At 39.9% G+C, this 25,306-nt stretch overlaps 1 protein-coding gene across 1 annotated transcript in view; it reads left to right on the top strand.

Annotated features, from left to right (window-relative positions):
* The window catches only part of ELOVL4 (ELOVL fatty acid elongase 4), a 204,933-nt gene that overhangs the window by 153,456 nt on the left and 26,171 nt on the right, over positions 1 to 25,306 (top strand). The window contains exons 4-5 of the mRNA XM_053710473.1: positions 1,722 to 1,893; positions 14,393 to 14,520. Of these exons, the coding sequence (XP_053566448.1) occupies positions 1,722 to 1,893; positions 14,393 to 14,520 (300 nt within the window). The remainder of the gene's footprint in view (positions 1 to 1,721; positions 1,894 to 14,392; positions 14,521 to 25,306) is intronic.

The following is a 25,306-nucleotide window of genomic DNA, read 5'->3' as shown; positions in this document are numbered from 1 at the left end:
TGAGGTTTGGGAAACTTTGCCCCTCCTGGTAGGATTGTATATCCCATATGTCACTAGCTCATGGACTCTTGCCAATTTGAAAGAAATGAATTTATCAGGTAAGTTCTTACATAAATTATGTTTTTTTGTTTAATGCACATCTTTTTTTCCTGCTCCTCATTATTGGATTTTACTCCATAAACACCTCACTACTTGGCTAATAGTAAAACTGAGGAATGTATGAGGTGGTAGGGGTATTTATAGGCTTTTGAGGTTTGAGAAATTTTCCCTCCTCCTGGTAGGAATGTATATCCCATACGTAACAGCTTGTGGACTCTCGCCACTGTAAGAAATGAATTTATCAGGCTAGTTCTTGCATAAAATTATGTTTTTGTCAAAAAATCAACAAATAAAACATTTTTAATTAAATTACAAAGTTTGCAGACATTTCTTTGCTTCTGAGCATGACCGAAAGCGAACGTTGTGCATCATAATAAAGATAATCTAGTCTTACTACATGGCACAGTGAAATACTTGTAAATAAGAAGAGAAAATAACAAAACAAAGGAAATGGGATAACACCATCATATTTCAGCAAATTATTACAGTTATAAAAAGTAATACGTTTTCAGGAGTAAAAATACAAACCTTAATTTCGACATATATTCCTTCCCACAAAATCACAGGGTTGTCTTTTTGTTTTTTCATTTTTAGTCCTGGACCTTGGTATTTTATTTAGTTTTTTTTTATATTAGCCAATACTTACAAAGCCTTCTGGTTCAATTGTTTATATCAGAGCTTTCTAAACTTTTCATGTTGGTGACACACTTTGTAGACTTACATCATTTCGCGACACAGTAATTCAGTTGTACTTGCAAAAAGGAGGTTAAACTAACTTGTTTTAAAAGATACGGACACATACATAAATTATATAATAACAAAATGCATTTACAAGTAACAGTAAGTATGTGCAAGAATTAAAAAAAGTTAAATAACACCAATAGCTACTTACTATTTTAATGGGATGTATGAGGTTGATGGGATGAACACAGTTTCTGAATATTTGGTGGAATATTAGATACTCGCATTTCATCATCAAGCATTTTTAAGTTTCCACTTCCTATCCATATATCAAGAGCAGGAGCAGCAATGCACTACTGGGAGCTAGCTGCAGAAAAAACCCCACTGACTTCTGACTTCAGCTCAGCGTTTAAGCTGCCACCCTCAGAGCTCTGTGAGTCCGACTGACTACTGCCCGCGCTGCAAACACATTGCTGTCCCACTCACTGGCTACACTTGCAGTCACGCGCCAATTAAGAAGACTACACGTGCAGTCAGGAGCCAATGTGCCGCCAAATCCGCCAATGGTAATAGTTTCAGTTCCCACTGAGCTGTGCCAATTGGTTAAGATGATCTGTGACCCACTAGGTATCAATCACGTGTCAACCATGTGATATGCGTAGCAGGTAGGTGGAAAGTCAGAAACCAAAAAACAATTTAAAAAAAAAAATTTAATTTAAAAAAATTTGTGCTGAAGCAGGGACACACTTACACACTGCTGCCGACACACTAGTGTGTCCCGACACACAGTTTGGAAAGCACTGGTTTATATGATAAATGAGGCAGAAACTAACACACAAAAATAAGATTCTTCATTTATTGTGATGTTATATGTGTGATGTTATGTTTGTCATGTTTGTAACTTTGTGCTGCTAACACATTTACATTTCTACTCATTACAGGTAGCTTCAGCACTCTGGTGGTACTATGTCTCCAAAGGAGTTGAATATTTTGACACAGTATTTTTCATACTAAGGAAAAAGTTCAACCAGATCAGTTTTCTACATGTGTATCACCACTGTACAATGTTTACATTGTGGTGGATTGGAATCAAATGGGTGGCTGGTGGTCAGTGTACGTATTAACCTTTTCTCTTCTAGCATGTTTTAATACTGATTTAAGTTATAGTAGCAAAATAGAAAAGGTAGTCATCATGGGTTTTCAATTTAAAGGGACATTAAACACTTTGAGATGATAAAATGAATATATGTCTGCAATATACTTTCATTATTTATTTTGTTCCCTTTTGCTGTAATTCCATTCTAAAATTGTAAGCTTTTCAGCTCCTGTTAGATATTGAAGTGCAGAACACTGTTATATTCCACACAACCATTGGCTCTAAACTCTAGTGACCTATTTATAACTGTCCCTAATTGGCCACAGCAGAGAAAGTAACCTAAGTTACAACATGGTAGCTCCCATTGTTTTATAGACACTAAAATGTTACACTTAATTTGTCAATCTAATCTTTTCTTTGAATGTATCATTCTGTCTAGCATTAATTTAGTGTTTGATGTCCCTTTAAATATTACAAATAAACAATTGTACATCTGTTACTACTTTCTGCTTTTTTCAAGATTTAATAATTAGAAAAGAAATGAAAATATATACATCAGATTCCTAGAAAACAAATAGAAGCAGGGGGTGTCACATAGCATATCACAAAGATAATAATAAACCCACTGAGCCGAAATCATGCTCACATGTAATATGACACCAAACCAATGGTGTCTATGCGCCAACTGAGGAGTCAGAGTCCCACAGTAAAGTCAATACCCAACATAACATTAAATAAAAAACTGTATACAATGACAACAGATGTGTATAGCATATAGAACTTAATGAGACCTCAATGAGACCTCCACGGGAAATGAGAAACACATTGGATTTGACATAAGTAAAGCTGTAAAACATATATTTTCTACAATTGAAAATCTTTTTTCCAGTGTGTTATGACCATGGGAAAGTTGTTTTTCATCTCAAGAATATTTTTTACCAAAGCTACTCTCTTGCAGCTAGAGAGGATGAGTCCATAAGCATTCAGTGGATATAACATTAACCAGTCTTTTGTCTGCTGGAGATAAGGTCAGTTCTTCTGTGCAGTGTTTTGTATAATATATATGACTTACATGAAGACAAAAATTTTAGAGGACCAAATGACTGGGATCTAAAGTTTAACACTGCAAAAGTATGCATTAAGGAAAAAAAATCCAAACTTTTACTCTTTACTGACTTAAAAATGAGGAACAGGACTTGGAAATTTATTATTTCAGATAATTAAATTTTTTATAAATTTATAAAACAATGTAGTATTACGGCAATTAAGGCAAGGAGAATGCTTGGTTCTATTAGTGGAGTATTTACAGCAGAAATAGTAAGCTTCTTATGCCACGTTACAGATCATTAGTTAGGCCTCATCTTGAGTATTGTGTGCAGTTCTGTAGGTCCTATCTCCAGAAGGATATAAAGAAAATTGAATCTTTGCAAAGGAGGGCTACTAAAATGGTACATGGTCTAAAAAAGAAAATTTACCAGGAGAGATTACCTAAATATATATACAGTAGCTTAGAGGAGAAAAGGAGGTGATATGATAGTAACTTTCAAGTACTATCATAGGCTGCGAGTATTTTTCATAAAAAGAAAAATTTGATAACACTCAGTCATGATCTCAAGCTGAAGCGAAGTATATTCAGGAGTAATTTGCGGAAGCACTTCTTTACAGAAAGGGTGACTGATTTGAGTTGGTCCTGACAAACACTTTGGGTGACTTGAAGAATGAAACAGAACTGAAGTCATGGGTACTCCTAATGTTTTTTTTATTTTGACTTGAAGAATGCCTGGGATAAGCATAAGGTTATCCACAAACTAGATAATTTTATACTTTTAGGATATATTGGGCAGAATTGTTGGGCCTATGGTTCTTATCTGCCGTCAAAATCTATGTTTCTATGTTATATTTTCAAGGATTACAAAGCATTACAACCATTGCACTGAACTGTATAATCTGGTGTACTGTAATATATTACTGCACTACACCTTCTAACCCCAAAGAGAATTGTCAAAGGCTATACAATCCTATTTTAATTGCAAAACTGTTAGATTATTTAAATTTCATGGCCTGGAGCTTCTAGACAAATATTCAGCAAAGAATACCAAACAGTTGACTATGTTGTTTATATGAAGTATAGATCATGTTATTGAGGGTCACTGAGAGCCCAAGGTATTTCAGCTTGATTACAGCAGATCAGTAAAGCTGAATTATCTATAAATGTATAAATGGAGATGTGCATTGAGGAGTAAGTTATTTTATATCCTGGTTTGTCTTATGTTAGTTACACATGTAGGCCTTTATAGAACAGGACCAAGTGACTGGTTTTCAATATGTAAATAAATTGTCAGTCAAGCATCTCGTGAGACAAGCATCTCATCTTGCAAGGGTTTCACATCAATAAGCTTGTAGGAAGTACATTAAACTTTTATATAATTATTTGATAGCATCGGAAAATGTCCTCCAAGCTCCACCCACCGCTTTCTACTTGTCCAGTTAAAGGGACAGTCTACTTGAAAATGTGTATAGTTTAAAAAGATAGATAATCCCTTTATTATCCGTTCCCCAGTTTTGCATAACCAACACGATTATATTAATACACTATTTACCTCTGTGTGATTACCTTGTATCTAAGCCTCTGCAGACTGCCCCTTATCTCAGTGCTTTTGATAGACTTGCATAGTGCTGACTCCTAAATAACTCCACAGGAGTAAAAACAATGTTATCTATGACACACACGAACTAGCACTATCTAACTGTAAAAAACAGTCAAAATGCACTGAGATAAGAGGTTTAGCTTTCAAAAATGAATACCAAGAGAACAAAGCTAATTTGTTGATAAAAGTAAATTGGAAAGTTGTTTAAAATTGCATGCCCTATCTGAATCATGAAAGTCTAATATTGACTAGACTGTCCCTATTTTCGTGTATCACAGTTTAACAGTGCATGTTTAATATCTTTAAGTTAGCTATCAAAAAACAACAAATCGGCATGTGCAAAATCTTATGTAACCCCTTCCTTATCCATCTTTGATGAGAATGATACAGGTTGGACGATCACCTTTGACGCTGTGGCTTCACAGGAATGACCTAAGTCTCCACTGGAGTAGGGAGTCTGGGACATCTTAATTAGTGTAACGTACAGTGCCTCCACTCAGTGATAACAATTCTCAGGGAACCCACAACACTGAGAGAATGAGTTCCCTACAACATGCAATAATAAAACAAACAGATTATAAAGTAACACAGAATTTATTTAAATGCAAATAGAACGACATATAAATAACATAACAGTCCCACACTTTGCAGGGTACCTTTTTGCCCATAATACACTGCTAAATAAAGTCCCTTTTGGTGGTGCACGTTGGGGCTCTTAGTAAGTTTTAGATATCTGTTTAGTGTGAGGGATAATTGTAACTGTTCCACTACCTAAATCCTTCTGTGGGATGTTCTAGAAAAGGCCTGGTCCTCTGGCTGCTTTCTCTGCTGCTTGCTTTTCCACTTAAGTGTTGACAGTCTGAAATGACAGATTTCTCTAGTCCCAAGAAGCTGCTTCTTACTGTGACAGGCTGAGTGTTCACAGCATGCAGGGTCCTGGCTGCTTTCTTCCCACTTGATTGCTGACAGTCTGAAATGACAGCTTTATCTAGTCCAAAGGTAGCTGCTTCTTACTGTGACATCAAGCTGAGTGTTCACAGCATGCAGGGTCCTGGATGCGGCCTTTATCATCCCAGGCAGAATCTCTCACACACACACACCTTTCAGCAGCTGTGAACAGCTCTGACTAAAACTCTCCTCCCAGGAAGTCTCCGAAACTGTCAGCATCCGATTGACTCTCACTGCCATGTGATGCAGGGTTGAGCAAAATGCAGTTAATCCCTGCAGCAAAATGGCAAACAGCTACACTTATTTAAGAGTTGATTGGGATTTGAGAAACTTAACTTGCTAAAATATACATGCAATAGGTGGGCGGAGCTTGGCGGCCATTTTCGGTTCCTTACAAGCCTATAGATGTGGGACCAGTTGTAGAACGCTTCTCTGCTATGTAACAATACATAATCAAAATTTTGTTTTGGGTCTATACTGTCTATTAAAGTGAAAGTAAATCCTAGCGTTTTACAAACGCTAGGATTTACTATTGAAACGAATAAAGGATACTTTATGTAGAAAGCTCTTTTATTTGATTCAATTGATCGCCGCTCTTAGCTCCTACAGCAGAGCACGGCTAAAAATAATTTGGCTAAGAGGTGACGTTTTCACCTCTTAGCCAGTAGCAGTGCGGTAAATCTGGCTCCTATGGGCGCCAAGACGGATTTATCGCACGGCTATTGGCTAACAGATGAAAACGTCGCCTCTTAGCCAAATTTTTTTTTAGCCGTGGGCTGCTGTAGCAGCTAAAAACGGCGATCGATTGAATCTAATAAAGGAGCTTTCTACATGAAGTATCTTATACTTCATAAATGAAAGTGCCCTTTATTTGTTTCAATAGTAAATCCTAGCATTTGTAAAATGCTAGGATTTACTTTCACTTTAAGATAAGTACACCAGTATGTCTTCATCATCAAACTTAGATTGATGGGACTGGAGTTTAGCTTGTTAATCTGCCAAGAAGTCTCGTCGTTCAATCGATCATGTTCAAAGTTCATTGAGGCTCATTTCACCTATCTTTTTTTAGCTGATTGTCAGTGAGAAATCCTGCCATTAACCTCTTTATTTGTGTTAATTGACAATACATGATATCTTGCACAATAAATGTGAACCTCTAGAAATGCAGAAAAAAACAAAAATACAGCAAGAGCTCTTTGAAAATATATTAAATATTTGTGTGTCTGTTTTGTTAAAGTAATCTTGCTGGATAGAGCAGTATTTATATCAGCAGAACACAGATGTGAAAAAGCGGTTGGCGGTGGGCATTATTATAATTTTCTTCTAAATATGTGGTGAGTCCACGGGTTCATCTTAATTACTGTTGGGAATACCACTCCTCGCCAGCAGGAGGAGGCAAAGAGCACCACAGTAAAAACTGTTGAGTATCACTTCCCTACCCATAAACCCCAGTCATTCTTTTTGCCTCTAAGTGCATGGAGGAGGTGAAGTTTAATGTGCAGGGTATAGCCTTATTCCACATTAATCTTTGCAATCGAGCTGTGGTGGCTTTAAAGCAGTGGAGAACTTGCAAAGTGGTGCTTGCTGTGTTTTCTTCACTTATGCTGCCCTGACCTCAGATATCTAAGTTTGTTACTTTGCTATATGCTCTGGACCTAGTCTCTGTGAGGAAGAGGTGTCCTCTCATACCTTAGAAGCTGTTTTTCATGTCGGACAGCTGAGCAGGTAAGTGCGAGTCTTCCTAATGGGAGAGGAGCACTTAAGATTCCCTGTGGGGATATACTAAGGACGACAATAGCTCATTCGTGAAGTCAGCGTTTGCTTTGACATGTTTGCAGGCACATGTTTGGGAGAAAGTATGGAACACTTTGTGTTTAACTGAGGACTCGTTTTGTGTAAGAGCTGATGTTTAGTTTTCATCTCTGTTCCGACAGGCAGTTTAAGTTATAGCCACGCCCCCTCCTCAGCATCCGCGGTAGGTTTTCGCGCCTTCCAGACGTCTGCTAACGTCATCGGGCCTGCGGTCCTAGCTCTGTTCGCTGTGGAGCCTGTTAGCATATATACGGCTGCGTGGTGAGTGAGTACATAGAAGTTGGAGTTCCGCTTCAGGTGGTGGTAAGGGCACCTCGGTGTACTGAGGTGCGGAGGGAGACTAAGTTGGAGGTTCAATTTTCAGAAAATAAGATTATTTGAATTGTTTCTTTTTCAATCTAGCTTAGTTTGACTTTATAATTTTTAGTTGAATAGCGCTAGCCATTTTCGGATGGCTGGGGTAATAACCAGACATGTCTGATATGGATTAGGAGTCCGCTCTATTTAATCCTTGTTTATTGTGTTTAGATGCACAAATTGCAGCTCCTATACAGTTCTGTTCTTCCTGTGTTAAACAGACATTACAGGGTAAAGATAAGTTTTTTTTAATGTGGAGCCTAATGTCTCTCAGGAGGATGCTGTCCAGGTGTTACCAAGGCCTTCTATTTCATCCCAAGCCTCTATGGCGTCTAACACTGTGTCCTGGTTTCCTCTCTTACACCCAGTGGAGCATTTTTAAAGGCAGACATTGCTGCACAGGTATCCTCAGCGGTATCTGCAGCTCTGGCAAAGTTTCCCAGATTTTTAGGGAAGCGCAAGAGGAAATCTAAAGGTTCAGAGACTAGGGTATCTGTTACTAATTCTGAACCTCTGGTTCCTCTAAGATGATGAGGAACATTCTCACTCGGAGGGTGAAATTTCAGATTCGGACAGTTTAAGCTGGAACACCACCGATTGCTATTAAGGGAGGTTTTAGCTACTTTGGATGACTCGGAAACTCTGGCGGTAGTCACGCCTAAGAAGTTCAATAAACTTATTTTTTTGATGTTCCTTCCTCTTCAGAGGTTTACCAGGTGCCGGATAGGGCTAAGGAGATCATAGCCCATGAGTGGGAGAAGCCAGGAGTGGTTTTTACACCGTCTCCGGTGTTTAGGAAAATTGTTTCCAGTAGAGTCATTGATTAAGGAATCTTGGGCTGCGGTGGTCAAGGTAGAGGGTGCCATTTGTACTTTGGCCAAGAGAACTACTATTCTTATTGAGGATAGCTGCTCCTTCAAAGATCCAATGGATAACGAGATGGAGGCCTATTTAAAAAAGATTTATATATATCTTGGTCTTCAATGGCAACCAGTGGTATGTATAGCCATGGTTACTAGTGCAGCCTCATACTGGTTTGAGGCATTGACAGATTCTCTACAGGAGGAGACGCCTCTAGATAAGATCCAGGACAGGATAAGAGCTCTCAAGTTCGCCAATTTCTATATCGATGACGAGGTCCTGCAGGTCCTTAGATTGGTTGCCAAGGCCTCCAGTTTTGCCGTTTTGACCAGACTGGCTTTATGATTAAAACCTTGGTCAGCCGATGTTTCGTCTAAGGTTAAACTGATGGCTCTTCCTTATAAGGGGAAGACCTTATTTGGACCGGATTTGGCGGAAATCATTTCTGATTTCACAGACGGGAAAGGGTCTTTTCTGCCCCAGGATAAGAGAAGCAAACTAAAGGGACGTCAGAGTAATTTTCGTTCCTTTTGTAGTCATCCTCGTCTTCATCCAATCAGGATAATATCAAGCCATCCTGGGAGCCGAACCAATCCTGGAGTAATGGAAAGCAGACCAAGAAGACTGCGGCTGCCTCTGATCCAGGCTTGGATCAAGTAGGGGGCATACTTTCTCAATTCCCCATAAGGAAAGATTTACAATGCAAAAATTATAGTGATTGAAATATCAAAATTTATCTCTGTTTGTTATAATAAATATGTCTTTAAAACATAACAATACTGTTTAGAATAGGTTGGCCAACCTTTTAAAATTTATACCGCATAAAAGACAGTCATAAAAAACAATCATAAAAAATTGAACTTAGTTGTAGTCTACATTAAAGTCTAAACTAAAGCTCTTCTATGCCTTGGGTAGCAGCTTTGAAGAAAAATAGTTAATAGTTAAATATAGGATCTACTAACGTTTTATGTCAACTAAACGAAGTAGACAATAAGAATTTTATCTGTACTTAAATTGTTTAAAACTTTTAAAAAAATAAATTAAACAATGTAAGTACAGATAAAATTCTTATTGTCTACTTCGTTTAGTTGACATAAAACATTAGTAGATCCTATATTTAACTATTTTTCTTCAAAGCTGCTATCCAAGGCATAGTAGAGCTTTAGTGTAGACTACAACTAAGTTCAATTTTTTATGACTGTCTTTTATGCGGTATAAATTTTAAAAGGTTGGCCAACCTATTCTAAACAGTATTGTTATGTTTTAAAGACATATTTATTATAACAGAGATAAATAAATTTTGATATTCCAATCACTATAATTTTTGCATTGTAAATCTTTCCTTATGGGGTATTAGCTTAAAGCGCGTAAGAGTCTTATCCTTTCTAAAATAACATAATCACTTTCTGAAGCTTAGAGGAAGCTTCACTAGACTCAGTAGCATATACCTGAACAGCGCATAGTGTGTGTGTGTGTGTGTGTGTGTGTATATATATATATATATCTATATATACACTGCTCAAAAAATAAAGGGAACACTTAAACAACACAATGTATCTCCAAGTCAATCACACTTCTGTGAAATCAAACTGTCCACTTAGGAAGCAACACTGAGTGACAATCAATTTCACATGCTGTTGTGCAAATGGGATAGACAACAGGTGGAAATTATAGGCAATTAGCAAGACACCCCCAATAAAGGGTGGTGACCACAGACCACTTCTCAGTTCCTATGCTTTCTGGCTGATGTTATGGTCACTTTTGAATGCTGGTGGTGCTTGCACTCTAGTGGTAGCATGAGACGGAGTCTACAACCCACACAAGTGGCTCAGGTAGTGCAGCTCATCCAGGATGGCACATCAGTGCGAGCTGTGGCAAGAAGGATTGCTGTGTCTGTCAGCGTAGTGTCCAGAGCATGGAGGCGCTACCAGGAGACAGGCCAGTACATCAGGAGAAGTGGAGGAGGCCGTAGGAGGGCAACAACCCAGCAGCAGGACCGCTACCTCCGCCTTTGTGCAAGGAGGAACAGGAGGAGCACTGCCAGAGCCCTGCAAAATGACCTCCAGCAGGCCACAAATGTGCATGTGTCTGCTCAAACGGTCAGAAACAGACTCCATGAGGGTGGTATGAGGACCCAACGTCAACAGGTGGGGGCTGTGCTTACAGTCCAACACCGTGCAGGACGTTTGACATTTGCCAGAGAACACCAAGATTGGCAAATTCGCCACTGGCGCCCTGTGCTCTTCACAGATGAAAGCAGGGGCACACTGAGCACATTTGACAGACGTGACAGTCTGGAGACGCCGTGGAGAACGTTCTGCTGCCTGCAACATCCTCCAGCATGGCCAGTTTGGCAGTGGGTCAGTAATGGTGTGGGGTGGCATTTCTTTGAGGGGCCGAACAGCCCTCCATGTGCTCGCCAGAGGTAGCCTGACTGCCATTAGGTTTCAAGATGAGATCCTCAGACCCCTTGTGAGACCATATGCTGGTGCGGTTGGCCCTGGGTTCCTCCTAATGCAAGACAATGCTAGACCTCATGTGGCTGGAGTGTGTCAGCAGTTCCTGCAAGATTAAGGCATTGATGCTATGGACTGGCCCTCCCGTTCCCCAGACCTGAATCCAATTGAGCACATCTGGGACATCATGTCTCGCTCCATCCACCAACTTCACTTTGCACTACAGACTGTCCAGGAGTTGGTGGATGCTTTAGTCCAGGTCTGGGAGGAGATCCCTCAGGAGACCATCCGCCACCTCATCAGGAGCATGCACAGGCGTTGTAGGGAGGTCATACAGGCACGTGGAGGCCACACACACTACTGAGCCTCATTTTGACTTGTTTTAAGGACATTACATCAAAGTTGGATCTGCCTGTAGTGTGTTTTTCCACTTTAATTTTGAGTGTGACTCCAAATCCAGACCTCCATGGGTTGAAAATTTTGATTTCCATTTTTTAATTTTTGTGTGATTTTGTTGTCAGCATATTCAACTATGTAAAGAACAAAGTATTTAATTAGAATATTTTATTCATTCAGATCTAGGATGTGTTATTTTAGTGTTCCCTTTATTTTTTTGAGCAGTGTATATATATCCCCAATAAAATAATACTTTTCTCAATTCGCCCAGGTTTGGTTAAGAGACATTCCAGACCCATGGGCGGTGGAAATTGTTTCTCAGGGCTATAGGTTAGAATTCAAGGGTTGTGCTCCCAGGGGCAAGTTTCACCTTTCCAGGTTATCTGTAAACCAGATAAGGAGAGAGGCATTCTTAAAATGTGTAGAATATCTTTCGACTCTGGGAGTGATTGTACCCGTTCCAAGATTTGGACAGGGTCTGGGGTTTTACTCAAACCTGTTTGTGGTTCCCAAAAAAGAAGGGACTTTTCGCCTGATTCTGGACTTAAAATGTATCAAAAAATTCCTCAGGGTTCCGTCTTTCAAAATGGAAACCATTCGGACAATTTCTTCCCTTGATCTAAGAGGGTCAATATATGACGACCATAGATCTAAAGGATGCATACTTGCACGTTCCCATTCACAGGGATCATCACAAGTTCCTGAGGTTTGCATTTCTAGATCGTCATTTTCAGTTTGTGGCCTTACCCTTCGGTCTGGCCACGGCTCCCAGGATATTTTCAAAGGTTCTAGGAGCCCTATTAGCGGTGGTTTGATCCAGGGGGATAGCAGTGGTCAATTAGCTTGAAACCAGTTCATCAGGTTCCAGTCGGACAACATAACTTCAGTAGCGTACATCAACCACCTGGGGGGAACTCAGAGTTCTCTATCTATGATGGAGGTGTCTCGGATCATTCAGTGGGTGGAGGACCACTGTTGCTGTCTTTCAGCCATCCATATCCCAGAAGTAGACAACTGGGAAGCGAACTTCCTAAGCACACAGGCTTTTCATCCGGGGAAATGGGAACTTCCTCTGGAGATAATCTCCAGATTGATATCCAGATGGGGGATTCCGGACCTGGATCTCATGGCGTCCCGTCAAAATGCCAAGCTTCCAAACTACGGGTCCAGGTCGAGGGATACTCAAGCGTGTCTGATAGACGCACTGGTGGCCCCTTGGAACGTCAACATGGCCTACCTGTTTGCACCATTTGCTCTTCTGCCTCGGGTGATTGCTCGCATAAGACAGGATAGGGCTTCAGTGATCCTGTTTGCCCAGGCTTGGCCTCAAAGAATTTGGTATGTGAATCTGGTGGAGGTGTCATCTCTACCTCTGTGGAGGCTTCCCCTGAGGAAGGACCTTTTTTTTTTCAGGGACCTTTTCTGCATCCAAATCTCGTTTCTCTGAAGCAGACTGCTTGGAGACTGAACACTTGATCCTTTCCAAGCGGGGTTTTTTAGAGTCAGTAGTTGAGACTATGGTTCAGGCTCGTAAGTCTGTTACCAGCAATATTTACCGTAAGATTTGGAGGAAATATTTCTTCTGGTGTGAAGACAAGGGATATTTACAATAATTTTATCTTTTCTCCAGGAGGGCTTGGAGAAGGGTTTGTCTGTTAGCACTTTGAAGGGTCCGATTTCAGCCTTGTCAGTGTTATTGCACAAGCGTTTTGCGGATGTGCCAGATGTTCAATCTTTTTGTCAGGCCTTGGTCAGAATTAGGCCTGTGTTTTAAGGCGGTGGCTCCCCCTTGGAGCCTCAATCTTGTTCTTAAAGTTTTGCAGCAGCGTCCATTTGAGCCGATGCATTCTTTAGATATTAAGCTTTTATAGTGGAACACTTTTTATTTCTGTTGGCCATTTCTTCGGCTCGAAGGGTGTCTGAACTATCTGCCTTGCAGGTTGACTCTCCTTATCTTATTTTTCATGAAGGCTGTTCTACGCACTAAGTTGGGGTTTCTTCCCAAAGTTGTATCTACTAAGAATATTAACCAGGAAATTGTTGTTCCTTCTCTGTGTCCGAAACCTTCTTCGGATAAATAACGTTTGTTACATAATTTGGACGTGGTACGTGCTCTTAAGTTTTATTTGGAGGCGACTAAAGACTTTCGTAAGTCGTCTGCTCTTTTTGTTTGTTTTTCTGCAAAGAATAGAGGTCAGAAGGCTTCTGTCTCTACTCTTGCTTGTTGGCTGCGAGGGGCGATTCGCATAGCATATGAATCCTCTGGGAAGCAGCCTCCAGAGAGAATTAAGGCTCACTCCACCAAAGCTGTAGCCTCTTCTTGGGTTTTCAAAAATGAAGATTCTATGGAACCGGTTTACAAGGCTGCAACTTGGTCTTCCTTACATACCTTTTCAAAATTTTACAGATTTGATACTTCTGCCTCGGCTGAGGCAACTTTTGGGAGAAGGGTTCTTCAGGCGGTGATGCCTTCAATTTAGGCATGTTGGTTTTTATCCCTCCCTATTCATCTGTGTCCTCTAGCTTGGGTATTGGTTCCCAACAGTAATTAAGATGAACCCGTGGGCTCACCACATATTAGAAGAAAACAAAATTTATGCTTACCTGATAAATGTATTTCTTCAAGACACAGCCTTTTTGTTTTGTGGATTTTGACTAAACCTCAGACACCTCCGCACCTGATGTTACTTTCCTTTCACCATTTACTTTCGGTCGAAGGACTGGGGTTTATGGGTAGGGAAGTGATACTTAACAGTTTTTACTGTGGTGCTCTTTGTCTCCTCCTGCTGGCAAGGAGTGGTATTCCCAACAGTAACTAAGATGAACCCATGGACTCACCACATCTTGAAGAAATACATTTATCAGGTAAGCATACATTTTGTTTTTCACTTGCTTCTGCCTACAACTGATACAATTTCTAGACTTAAATATACATGCTTTGGTACAGTTTTTGGTTATTTTATAGCATTGCTTTGTAAATTAGATTAAACGTCTGTTTTGTTTTATTTTTGTTTTTTTGTTTTTCTTCTCCTGCACAGCATTTTTTGGTGCACATATGAATGCCTTGATCCATGTTGTGATGTACTTGTATTATGGATTAGCTGCCTGTGGACCACATCTTCAGAAATATTTGTGGTGGAAAAGATATTTGACAATATTACAGCTGGTAATGTATTTTTTTATTATTATTCTTGATACCTTTTATTTAAAGTCCATTACAAATAATTTTAAAATAGAGGTAAGCAGCCATTAAGAATTATTGTATACATGGGACATTTCTATTTAGAGGCTAGCTGTTTACCACAAATTAATTATAACTTCAACTAGAAACTTAAACTAATCTCTTCATTTATTACAATTTGTGCTGTAGTATACAACCCTTGTATAAAATCAGGGCAATTTCTAGAGAATCTGGCCCGCAGGGCAAAATTTCAAAATGTGCGCCCCCCCATATCTCCCTCTTCCCAGGCATCCATAGACATCTACAGACACAGATGCACCCATGAACATTTACGTGCAGTACTCACACAGAGATAGATAGATCTAGATATATGCAACTCCAACAAAGTCAGAGGCAACCAGGATTTTTTTCAAATCACCAAGCCAAATTTATTGACGTTTCGGGGAACGTCAAATTTGATTTGTTGATTTAAAAAAATCCTGGTTGCCTCTGATTTTGTTGGAGTTGCTATATGTACACAGAGGGACCGGGTGGTTGACCCTAGGAGGGCGGATTCACATCTTGGATTCCTTTTATTTATTTATTTATTTATATATATATATATAAGACCCTCCCCCCAGTGCACCACCAATCAAATGTGAGTCTGTGCCCATAGCAACTAACTAGGCTGATTAGCCTTGAGTCATATGTACATATATGGCCAAATACACATTTAGTCCTGATATAGAAATAAAACCACATATGTACTGATCAAACAATGTATACTTGTGTGTATTTATTTACTTATTACCTAATCACAAATTGAGGCCCTGTCTAAGAACTCTTAATAGGTGAACTGAGCTTCACGGACATGGGAAAGATTGTCTGAAACTGTATGGAATTAAATAAATATGTACCATAGGGATTACAACTGCTTGTATTCTAATGTGGAGTCATGTTAATAACCATTATAATGCCCCACTCTGAGCTGTGTATCTATCAGCTCATATTAGGATACCTTGATTCCTATTGTGAGTAGCTTGTGTAAACAGCCTAGGATGCCATCCATATCAGCTGTACAACCGCCTTGCTTCCTGCATTCGTGGTCAAAAGGGGGCGTGGTTTAATCAGCGTTTGTGATGCGTAACACTGTTAAGCCAATAGCGGTGAGGTAGGGGATTCCCACACTCCATAATATTGCTAAACACAAGTAAAACAGCAGTAGAATTCCTCCTAGAGTGCACATTCAAGACCGGATTTCAAAAAGGCATACAAAGCCCACAGCTTACCGGACCATATACCTGTTATATTGAGAAAGCCCAAGACGAATGTGAAGGGTGAAACGCACGTAGCGCTGTAAGTCACGCCCCTGTTTGGAAGGTGGCGTGTTACGCCTGTTTGTAGACGACAATGGAGCCTGCTAATCTTTGACAGCTTTATTGAAGTTTAACAAAGTGTCCACTCCTAGCTTTGAAGTGCCTGTGCAGCAAACGGTGAGCTTTGTAACAAGCCGAATGAGCGGTGAACATTTTAACGTACACACCTGTGAATCCGGTGAGGGCAGCTCTGGGAGGACAGTGGAACTGAATATAACGGGTATATGGTATGGTGAGCTGTGGGCTTTGTATGCCTTTTTGAAACCCGGTCTTGAATGTGAACTCTAGGAGGAATTCTACTGCTGTGTTTAGCAATATTATGGAGGAATTCTACTGATTTGCATTTCATAACACCTGACGCAGGACTGTTATATGTATACATGCTCTGGTCTATTTGCTTCAACCAAGGATTACCCTGCACAACTAACCAATTTTTGCTTTTGCTTTGCTGGGCTTGACCAACGACCTGCTTATTCACTCATTTGAAATTTGCTCGACACAAGTTTACTTCTTTCTTTCATGTAATTAGCAAGAGTCCATGAGCTAGTGACGTATGGGATATACATTCCTACCAGGAGGGGCAAAGTTTCCCAAACCTCAAAATGCCTACAAATTTTCCCTCACCACACCCACAAATCAGTTTTACAAACTTTGCCTCCTACGGAGGTGGTGAAGTAAGTTTGTGCTAGATTCTACGTTGATATGCGCTCCGCAGCAGGTTGGAGCCCGGTTTTCCTCTCAGCGTGCAGTGAATGTCAGAGGGATGTGAGGAGAGTATTGCCTATTTGAATTCAATGATCTCCTTCTACGGGGTCTATTTCATAGGTTCTCTGTTATCGGTCGTAGAGATTCATCTCTTACCTCCCTTTTCAGATCGACGATATACTCTTATATATATATATACCATTACCTCTGCTGATTTTCGTTTCAGTACTGGTTTGGCTTTCTACAACATGTAGATGAGTGTCCTGGGGTAAGTAAGTCTTATTTTCTGTGACACTCTAAGCTATGGTTGGGCACTTTTTTATAAAGTTCTAAATATATGTATTCAAACATTTATTTGCCTTGACTCAGGATGTTCAACATTCCTTATTTCAGACAGTCAGTTTCATATTTGGGATAATGCATATGAATAAATCAATTTTTTTCTTACCTTAAAATTTGACTTTTTCCCTGTGGGCTGTTAGGCTCGCGGGGGCTGAAAATGCTTCATTTTATTGCGTCATTCTTGGCGCGGACTTTTTTGGCGCAAAATTTTTTTTCTGTTTCCGGCGTCATACGTGTCGCCGGAAGTTTTTGACGTTCTTTTGCGCCAAAAGTGTCGGCGTTCCGGATGTGGCGTCATTTTTGGCGCCAAAACCATTTAGGCGCCAAATAATGTGGGCGTCATTTTTGGCGCTAAAAAAATATGGGCATCACTATTGTCTCCACATTATTTAAGTCTCATTTTTTATTGCTTCTGGTTGCTAGAAGCTTGTTCACTGGCATTTTTTTCCATTCCTGAAACTGTCATTTAAGGAATTTGATCAATTTTGCTTTATATGTTGTTTTTTCTATTACATATTGCAAGATGTCCCACGTTGAAACTGAGTCAGAAGATACTTCTGGAAAATCGCTGCCTGGTGCTGGAGCTACCAAAAGCTAAGTGTATCTGCTGTAAACTTATGGTATCTGTTCCTCCAGCTGTTGTTTGTACTGTTTGTCATGACAAACTTGTTAATGCAGATAATATTTCCTTTAGTACTGTTACATTACCTGTTGCTGTTCCGTCAACATCTAATACTCAGAGTGTTCCTGATAACATAAGAGATTTTGTTTCTAAATCCATTAAGAAGGCTATGTCTGTTATTCCTCCTTCTAGTAAACGTAAAAAGTCTTTTAAAACTTCTCATTTTTCAGATGAATTTTTAAATGAACATCATCATTCTGATTCTGATAATGGTTCTTCTGGTTCAGAGGATTCTGTCTGAGGTTGATGCTGATAAATCTTCATATTTATTTAAAATCTAATTTATTCGTTCTTTACTTAAAGAAGTCCTAATTGCATTAGAAATTGAGGATTCTGGTCCTCTTGATACTAAATCTAAATGTTTAGATAAGGTTTTTAAATCTCCTGTAGTTATTCCAGAAGTTTTTCCTGTCCCTGTTGCTATTTCTGAAGTAATTTCCAGGGAATGGGATAATTTGGGTAATTCATTTACTCCTTCTAAACGTTTTAAGCAATTATATCCTGTGCCATCTGACAGATTAGAGTTTTGGGACAAAATCCCTAAGGTTGATGGGGCTGTCTCTACTCTTGCTAAGCGTACTACTATTCCTACGGCAGATGGTACTTCCTTTAAGGATCCTTTAGATAGGAAAATTGAATCCTTTCTAAGAAAAGCTTACTTGTGTTCAGGTAATCTTCTTAGACCTGCTATATCTTTAGCGGATGTTGCTGCAGCTTCAACTTTTTGGTTAGAAGCTTTAGCGCAACAAGTAACAGATCATAATTCTCATAGCATTATTATTCTTCTTCAACATGCTAATAATTTTATTTGTGATGCCATCTTTGATATCATTAGAGTTGGTGTCAGGTATATGTCTCTAGCTATTTTAGCTAGAAGAGCTTTATGGCTTAAAACTTGGAATGCTGATATGTCTTCTAAGTCTACTCTGCTTTCCCTTTCTTTCCAGGGTAATAAATTGTTTGGTTCTCAGTTGGATTCTATTATCTCAACTGTTACTGGAGGGAAAGGAACTTTTTTACCACAGGATAAAAAATCTAAAGGTAAATTTAGGTCTAATAATCGTTTTCGTTCCTTTCGTCACAACAAGGAACAAAAGCCTGATCCTTCATCCTCAGGAGCGGTATCAGTTTGGAAACCATCTCCAGTCTGGAATAAATCCAAGCCTTTTAGAAAATCAAAGCCAGCTCCTAAGTCCACATGAAGGTGCGGCCCTCATTCCAGCTCAGCTGGTAGGGGGCAGATTACGTTTTTTTCAAAGAAATTTGGATCAATTCCGTTCACAATCTTTGGATTCAGAACATTGTTTCAGAAGGGTACAGAATTGGCTTCAAGATAAGGCCTCCTGCAAAGAGATTTTTTCTTTCCCGTGTCCCAGTAAACCCAGCGAAGGCTTAAGCATTTCTGAAATGTGTTTCAGATCTAGAGTTGGCTGGAGTAATTATGCCAGTTCCAGTTCTGGAACAGGGACTGGGGTTTTATTCAAAACTCTTCATTGTACCAAAGAAGGAGGATTCCTTCAGACCAGTTCTGGATCTAAAAATATTGAATCGTTATGTAAGGATACCAACATTCAAAATGGTAACTATAAGGACTATCCTGCCTTTTGTTCAGCAAGGGCATTATATGTCCACAATAGATTTACAGGATGCATATCTGCATATTCCGATTCATCCAGATCACTATCAGTTTCTGAGATTCTCTTTCCTAGACAAGCATTACCAGTTTGTGGCTCTGCCGTTTGGCCTAGCTACAGCTCCAAGAATTTTTACAAAGGTGCTCGGTGCCCTTCTGTCTGTAATCAGAGAACAGGGTATTGTGGTATTTCCTTATTTGGACGATATCTTGGTACTTGCTCAGTCTTCACATTTAGCAGAATCTCATACGAATCGACTTGTGTTGTTTCTTCAACATCATGGTTGGAGGATCAATTTACCAAAAAGTTAATTGATTCCTCAGACACAGGTAACCTTTTTAGGTTTACAGATAGATTCAGTGTCCATGACTCTATCTTTGACAGACAAGAGACGTCTAAAATTGATATCAGCTTGTCGAAACCTTCAGTCACAATCATTCCCTTCGGTAGCCTTATGCATGGAAATTCTAGGTCTTATGACTGCTGCATCGGACGCGATCCCCTTTGCTCGTTTTCACATGCGACCTCTTCAGCTCTGTATGCTGAACCAGTGGTGCAGGGATTACACAAAGATATCTCAATTAATATCTTTAAAACCGATTGTACGACACTCTCTGACGTGGTGGACAGATCACCATCGTTTAGTTCAGGGGGCTTCTTTTGTTCTTCCGACCTGGACTGTAATTTCAACAGATGCAAGTCTTACAGGTTGGGGAGCTGTGTGGGGGTCTCTGACAGCACAAGGGGTTCGGGAATCTCAGGAGGTGAGATTACCGATCAATATTTTGGAACTCCGTGCAATTTTCAGAGCTCTTCAGTCTTGGCCTCTTTTAAAGAGAGAATCGTTCATTTGTTTTCAGACAGACAATGTCACAACTGTGGCATACATCAATCATCAAGGAGGGACTCACATTCCTCTGGCTATGAAAGAAGTATCTCGAATTCTGGTATGGGCGGAATCCAGCTCCTGTCTAGTTTCTGCGGTTCATATCCCAGGTATAGACAATTGGGAAGCGGATTATCTCAGTCGCCAAAAGTTACATCCGGGCGAATGGTCTCTTCACCCAGAGGTATTTCTTCAGATTGTTTAAAGGTGGGGACTTCCAGAAATAGATCTGATGGCCTCTCATCTAAACAAGAAACTTCCCAGGTATCTGTCCAGATCCAGGGATCCTCAAGCAGAAGCAGTGGATGCATTGTCACTTCCTTGGAAGTATCATCCTGCCTATATCTTTCCGCCTCTAGTTCTTCTTTCAAGAGTAATCTCCAAGATTCTGAAGGAATGCTCGTTTGTTCTGCTGGTAGCTCCAGCATGGCCTCACAGGTTTTGGTATGCGGATCTTGTCCGGATGGCCTCTTGCCAACCGTGGACTCTTCCGTTAAGGCCAGACCTTCTGTCGCAAGGTCCTTTTTTCCATCAGGATCTCAAATCCTTAAATTTAAAGGTATGGAGATTGAACGCTTGATTCTTGGTCAAAGAGGTTTCTCTGACTCTGTGATTAATACTATGTTACAGGCTCGTAAATCTGTATCTAGGGAGATATATTATAGAGTCTGGAAGACTTATATTTCTTGGTGTCTTTCTCATCATTTTTTCTGGCATTCTTTTAGAATTCCGAGAATATTACAGTTTCTTCAGGATGGTTTGAATAAAGGTTTGTCTGCAAGTTCCTTGAAAGGACAAATCTCTGCTCTTTCTGTTCTTTTTCACAGAAAGATTGCTAATCTTCCTGATATTCATTGTTTTGTACAAGCTTTGGTTCGTATAAAACCTGTCATTAAGTCAATTTCTCCTCCTTGGAGTTTGAATTTAGTTCTGGGGGCTCTTCAAGCTCCTCCGTTTGAACCTATGCATTCATTGGACATTAAATTACTTTCTTGGAAAGTTTTGTTCCTTTTGGCCATCTCTTCTGCCAGAAGAGTTTCTGAATTATCTGCTCTTTCTTGTGAGTCTCCTTTTCTGATTTTTCACCAGGATAAGGCGGTGTTGCGAACTTCTTTTAAATTTTTACCTAAGGTTGTGAATTCCAACAACATTAGTAGAGAAATTGTGGTTCCTTCATTATGTCCTAATCCTAAGAATTCTAAGGAGAAATCATTGCATTCTTTGGATGTAGTTAGAGCTTTGAAATATTATGTTGAAGCTACTAAGAATTTCCGAAAGACTTCTAGTCTATTTTTTATCTTTTCCGGTTCTAGGAAAGGTCAGAAGGCCTCTGCCATTTCTTTGGCATCTTGGTTGAAATCTTTGATTCATCATGCTTATGTCGAGTCGGGTAGAACTCCGCCTCAAAGGATTACAGCTCATTCTACTAGGTCAGTTTCTACTTCCTGGGCGTTTAGGAATGAAGCTTCGGTTGATCAGATATGCAAAGCAGCAACTTGGTCTTCTTTGCATACTTTTACTAAATTCTACCATTTTGATGTGTTTTCTTCTTCTGAAGCTGTCTTTGGTAGAAAAGTACTTCAGGCAGCTGTTTCAGTTTGAATCTTCTGCTTATATTTTCAGTTTTTTTTTTCTTTATAAGATTTAAACTTTATTTTTGGGTGTGGATTTTTTTCAGCGGAATTGGCTGTCTTTATTTTATCCCTCCCTCTCTAGTGACTCTTGCGTGGAAGATCCACATCTTGGGTAGCCATTATCCCATACGTCACTAGCTCATGGACTCTTGCTAATTACATGAAAGAAAACATAATTTATGTAAGAACTTACCTGATAAATTCATTTCTTTCATATTAGCAAGAGTCCATGAGGCCCACCCTTTTTTTGTGGTGGTTATGATTTTTTTGTATAAAGCACAATTATTCCAATTCCTTATATTTATGCTTCACACTTTTTTCTTATCACCCCACTTCTTGGCTATTCGTTAAACTGATTTGTGGGTTTGGTGAGGGGTGTATTTGTAGGCATTTTGAGGTTTGGGAAACTTTGCCCCTCCTGGTAGGATTGTATATCCCATACGTCACTAGCTCATGGACTCTTGCTAATATGAAAGAAATGAATTTATCAGGTAAGTTCTTACATAAATTATGTTTTTTCACTTTCTGTGAACAATATAACCACTGTGTCAAATATATGTGGTATACTTCTGGACTTTTATACCAGGAACCTCTAATAAGGGCTTAATATTTGTGTGCTATTTATTGTTGCTTACGTTTTAGTTTTTGTTTTAGTAGCATGTATAAAATCTTATGCTGCATTAATTTTGTTTAAATCACTGTATTTAATCAATAAAAATCTCTGTTTTGCTGAGTATTTGGGCTCTTCGTGATTATATGCGCACTAGTAGCTTTTTTACTTTTTGTCCTATAAATAAGTTTGTGCTGGATTAGTCCATCTTGATATTTTCTTTCATTTTTTCAATAATCTAATTGAGGACTCAGGAACCCTTTTGCATAAAGACATTTTATAACCTTTTTGAACCATTTTATATATATATATATATATATATATATATATATATATCACTGGGGGATTGCACTCCAAGCAAACGAACAATCCAGTGCCCTGGGTGCAGCAAACAAACAAACAGGCATATGGGAAAAAAGCGCACTCCAAGGGATCCTTAAACAGGCCAAAAAGGTCTGAGGACGGACTATATTATGTCCGAAAACGTTCACTAAATAAAAGTGCCTGTTTAAGGATCCCTTGGAGTGCGCTTTTTATATATATATATATATATATATATATATATATATATATATATATATATATATATATATATATATATATGTAAATACACACACGCACACTTATGATACATTTCCTTTTTTGTTTTTTGCAAACAATCTGATAGTGCTTAATTTAATAATGTTAATAAAAACTTTTGATTTCGTCTTTCATGATTCAGATAGAGCAGCACTTTTAAGCAACTTTCTAATTTACTCCTATTAATTTTCTTCTTAAAAGGGAAGAGTCCACAGCTGCATTCTTTACTTTTTACTTTACAAAGACACCACAGCCAAAGGCTTAAATACTCCTCCCACTTCCCTCATCCCCCAGTCATTCTTTGCCTCTCATCACAGGAGGTTGGCAGAGAAGTGTCAGAAATTTGAGATATTCTCTTATGGAGGGTAGTACTCTTCGCTGTGGGACTGGAGTTTTAAGTAATCCTGTTAGCCTCTCAGTAAGAGCATGGGTGAAAGTTAGAGTCCAGAGATGCAGTGGGAGTTCTTCTGCGAATCCATCCCGACTCATATTAACAGCTCCTTGGTAATCAGCGTTGACGAGTTTAGCTGCCTAGCGTTCTTCACTCAAGTCCATGTCAGAAGTGAGGCTACTATCAGTCACACTTAAAGGGGCCGTGTTTCTGTTCCACGGTGTAGATTCCGGTAAGATTGTTTATGTTGTTGTTTTTTTTTATGTGTGAATGTACTGTTAACGAAACAAGATAGGTCCCAGTGGGACTCCTTTTATCTTAATAAGGAATCTTGGGTTAATATCTCCTGAGGGGGGTTATTGTACAGGGGGGACTTTAATCATGTTTGTTATATGGTGTTATCTGCAATGTGTAGCTTCACTTAGGCTTCCGGCCTATAGGGACAGAACGGCCTTCTTTCATGGCGCACTCTCTTAGAATTGCCTGCCCTTTTGTAACTGGCACGGTTCACCTCGTGACGGGTGCGGTTTCCGTTTTGTTTTTGACTTCTGTATGCTGACAATGTGCGACTGAGAGAGTCTAGCTTGTGGGTTGTCTGGTTCACAGGAGGTGGTGAGTGCCCCAGCCATTGGGGGTGTCAAGGTGTGCAAGTTAATTTTTTATTTTTTTTTGTAATCCAAGATTATGGAGGATTCTGATATACGGGACATGGTTGCCTGCGACACGGAGGATGTGTCTTGCGATGAATATGAAATGGCCCGGGTAATTAATGCCCATCAGTTATGTCCTAGGTGCCATTCTAGAGTACTCTCTTCTCCTGAATCTGGGAGTTTAGGGTACGTTGAGCCATCTGCCTCAGAGGTTTCCATGACCTGTGAGGCGCGTGCCCAAGAACCTTTCCCGGCTATGCACGCAGGTGTCCCTATGGCCTTTCTCTCCTCCGGAGAGTGGCTTGTTTGCGCTGGAAGTTATGGCACGGTTCCACATGGCTATTTATATTTCTCAAGTTGAGTTTTTCTTCTATATTGTCCGTGCTCCGTTAATCTAGGTCCATCGAGCGTGGCGTCGCCCGACTCGGTTCGACCTTCTGTGAAAACATTGGCCCCTGAGACTTCAGGGGCCCCATTCTCGGAGCCGAGGTCTCCAGTGGATACGGCGAGGGATGATTTTGCCTTCCGCTATAGGTTAGCTCGCCTGCGGGTTCTTTTAATTCATGTTTTGGCATTGTTAGAGGGTCTTAGTGGGCAGAGGGATTTGAGGCCTTAGAAGCTGGATAGCAAATAGATATGACGTTAGGGGATGAAGACCATCTCCTTACCTTCTTCATTTTTGTTTTCTTTATGTTTTCGGTTCCATTTCTGAGCTTGGGTGAATGAGGCCTATATGGCTGGACCGGTTGTCGTTCTCATTCACCTTGGGCGTTCACCCGATGGGTGCTGCCTTTTTCATTTTATTTGTGATCCGGATGGATGTGTTTAATTTGATTGTTCTTAAGCTCAGATCTGTTTCATTTGTATAAATGTTTTTACTGGAACCGATAACTGCGACTAGTGGTCGCGTGGGCACTACCTCGGATTTGCCCACTTGTTAAATATTAGAATTTTCGTTTTCTAGTTCATTTATCACTCCTTCGGGACGAATTTTCTTGGACCTTGAAAAGTTTGAGTGCCCTTATACCAGGTTGGTACTGGTCGGGCACTTTTGCTGCTGTTACCAGGGTTCATGTCACCTTCGGGTGCTGAGAATGCCTTTTAGCCTATTCTATGGTCTCCCGGCTCGGATCCGACTGAAGTTGAAGCCTCAGGTTTATATACAACTTCTCTGGACATAGGGTTGGGCATACCAATCTAAGGTTGGCCAGTTCAGGCTACTCGCCTGGGCTATGGATCTGCTCTTGCAGACGTCTTCTAGGTTCTCAGGTCCCTTAGGACTTAGAACCATTATTCCCTTTAT

The sequence above is a fragment of the Bombina bombina genome, chromosome 4, assembly GCF_027579735.1.
Source record: "Bombina bombina isolate aBomBom1 chromosome 4, aBomBom1.pri, whole genome shotgun sequence".
In the NCBI taxonomy this organism is placed as follows: Eukaryota; Metazoa; Chordata; class Amphibia; order Anura; family Bombinatoridae; genus Bombina; species Bombina bombina.
This window is presented reverse-complemented; position numbering and strand designations above follow the sequence as displayed.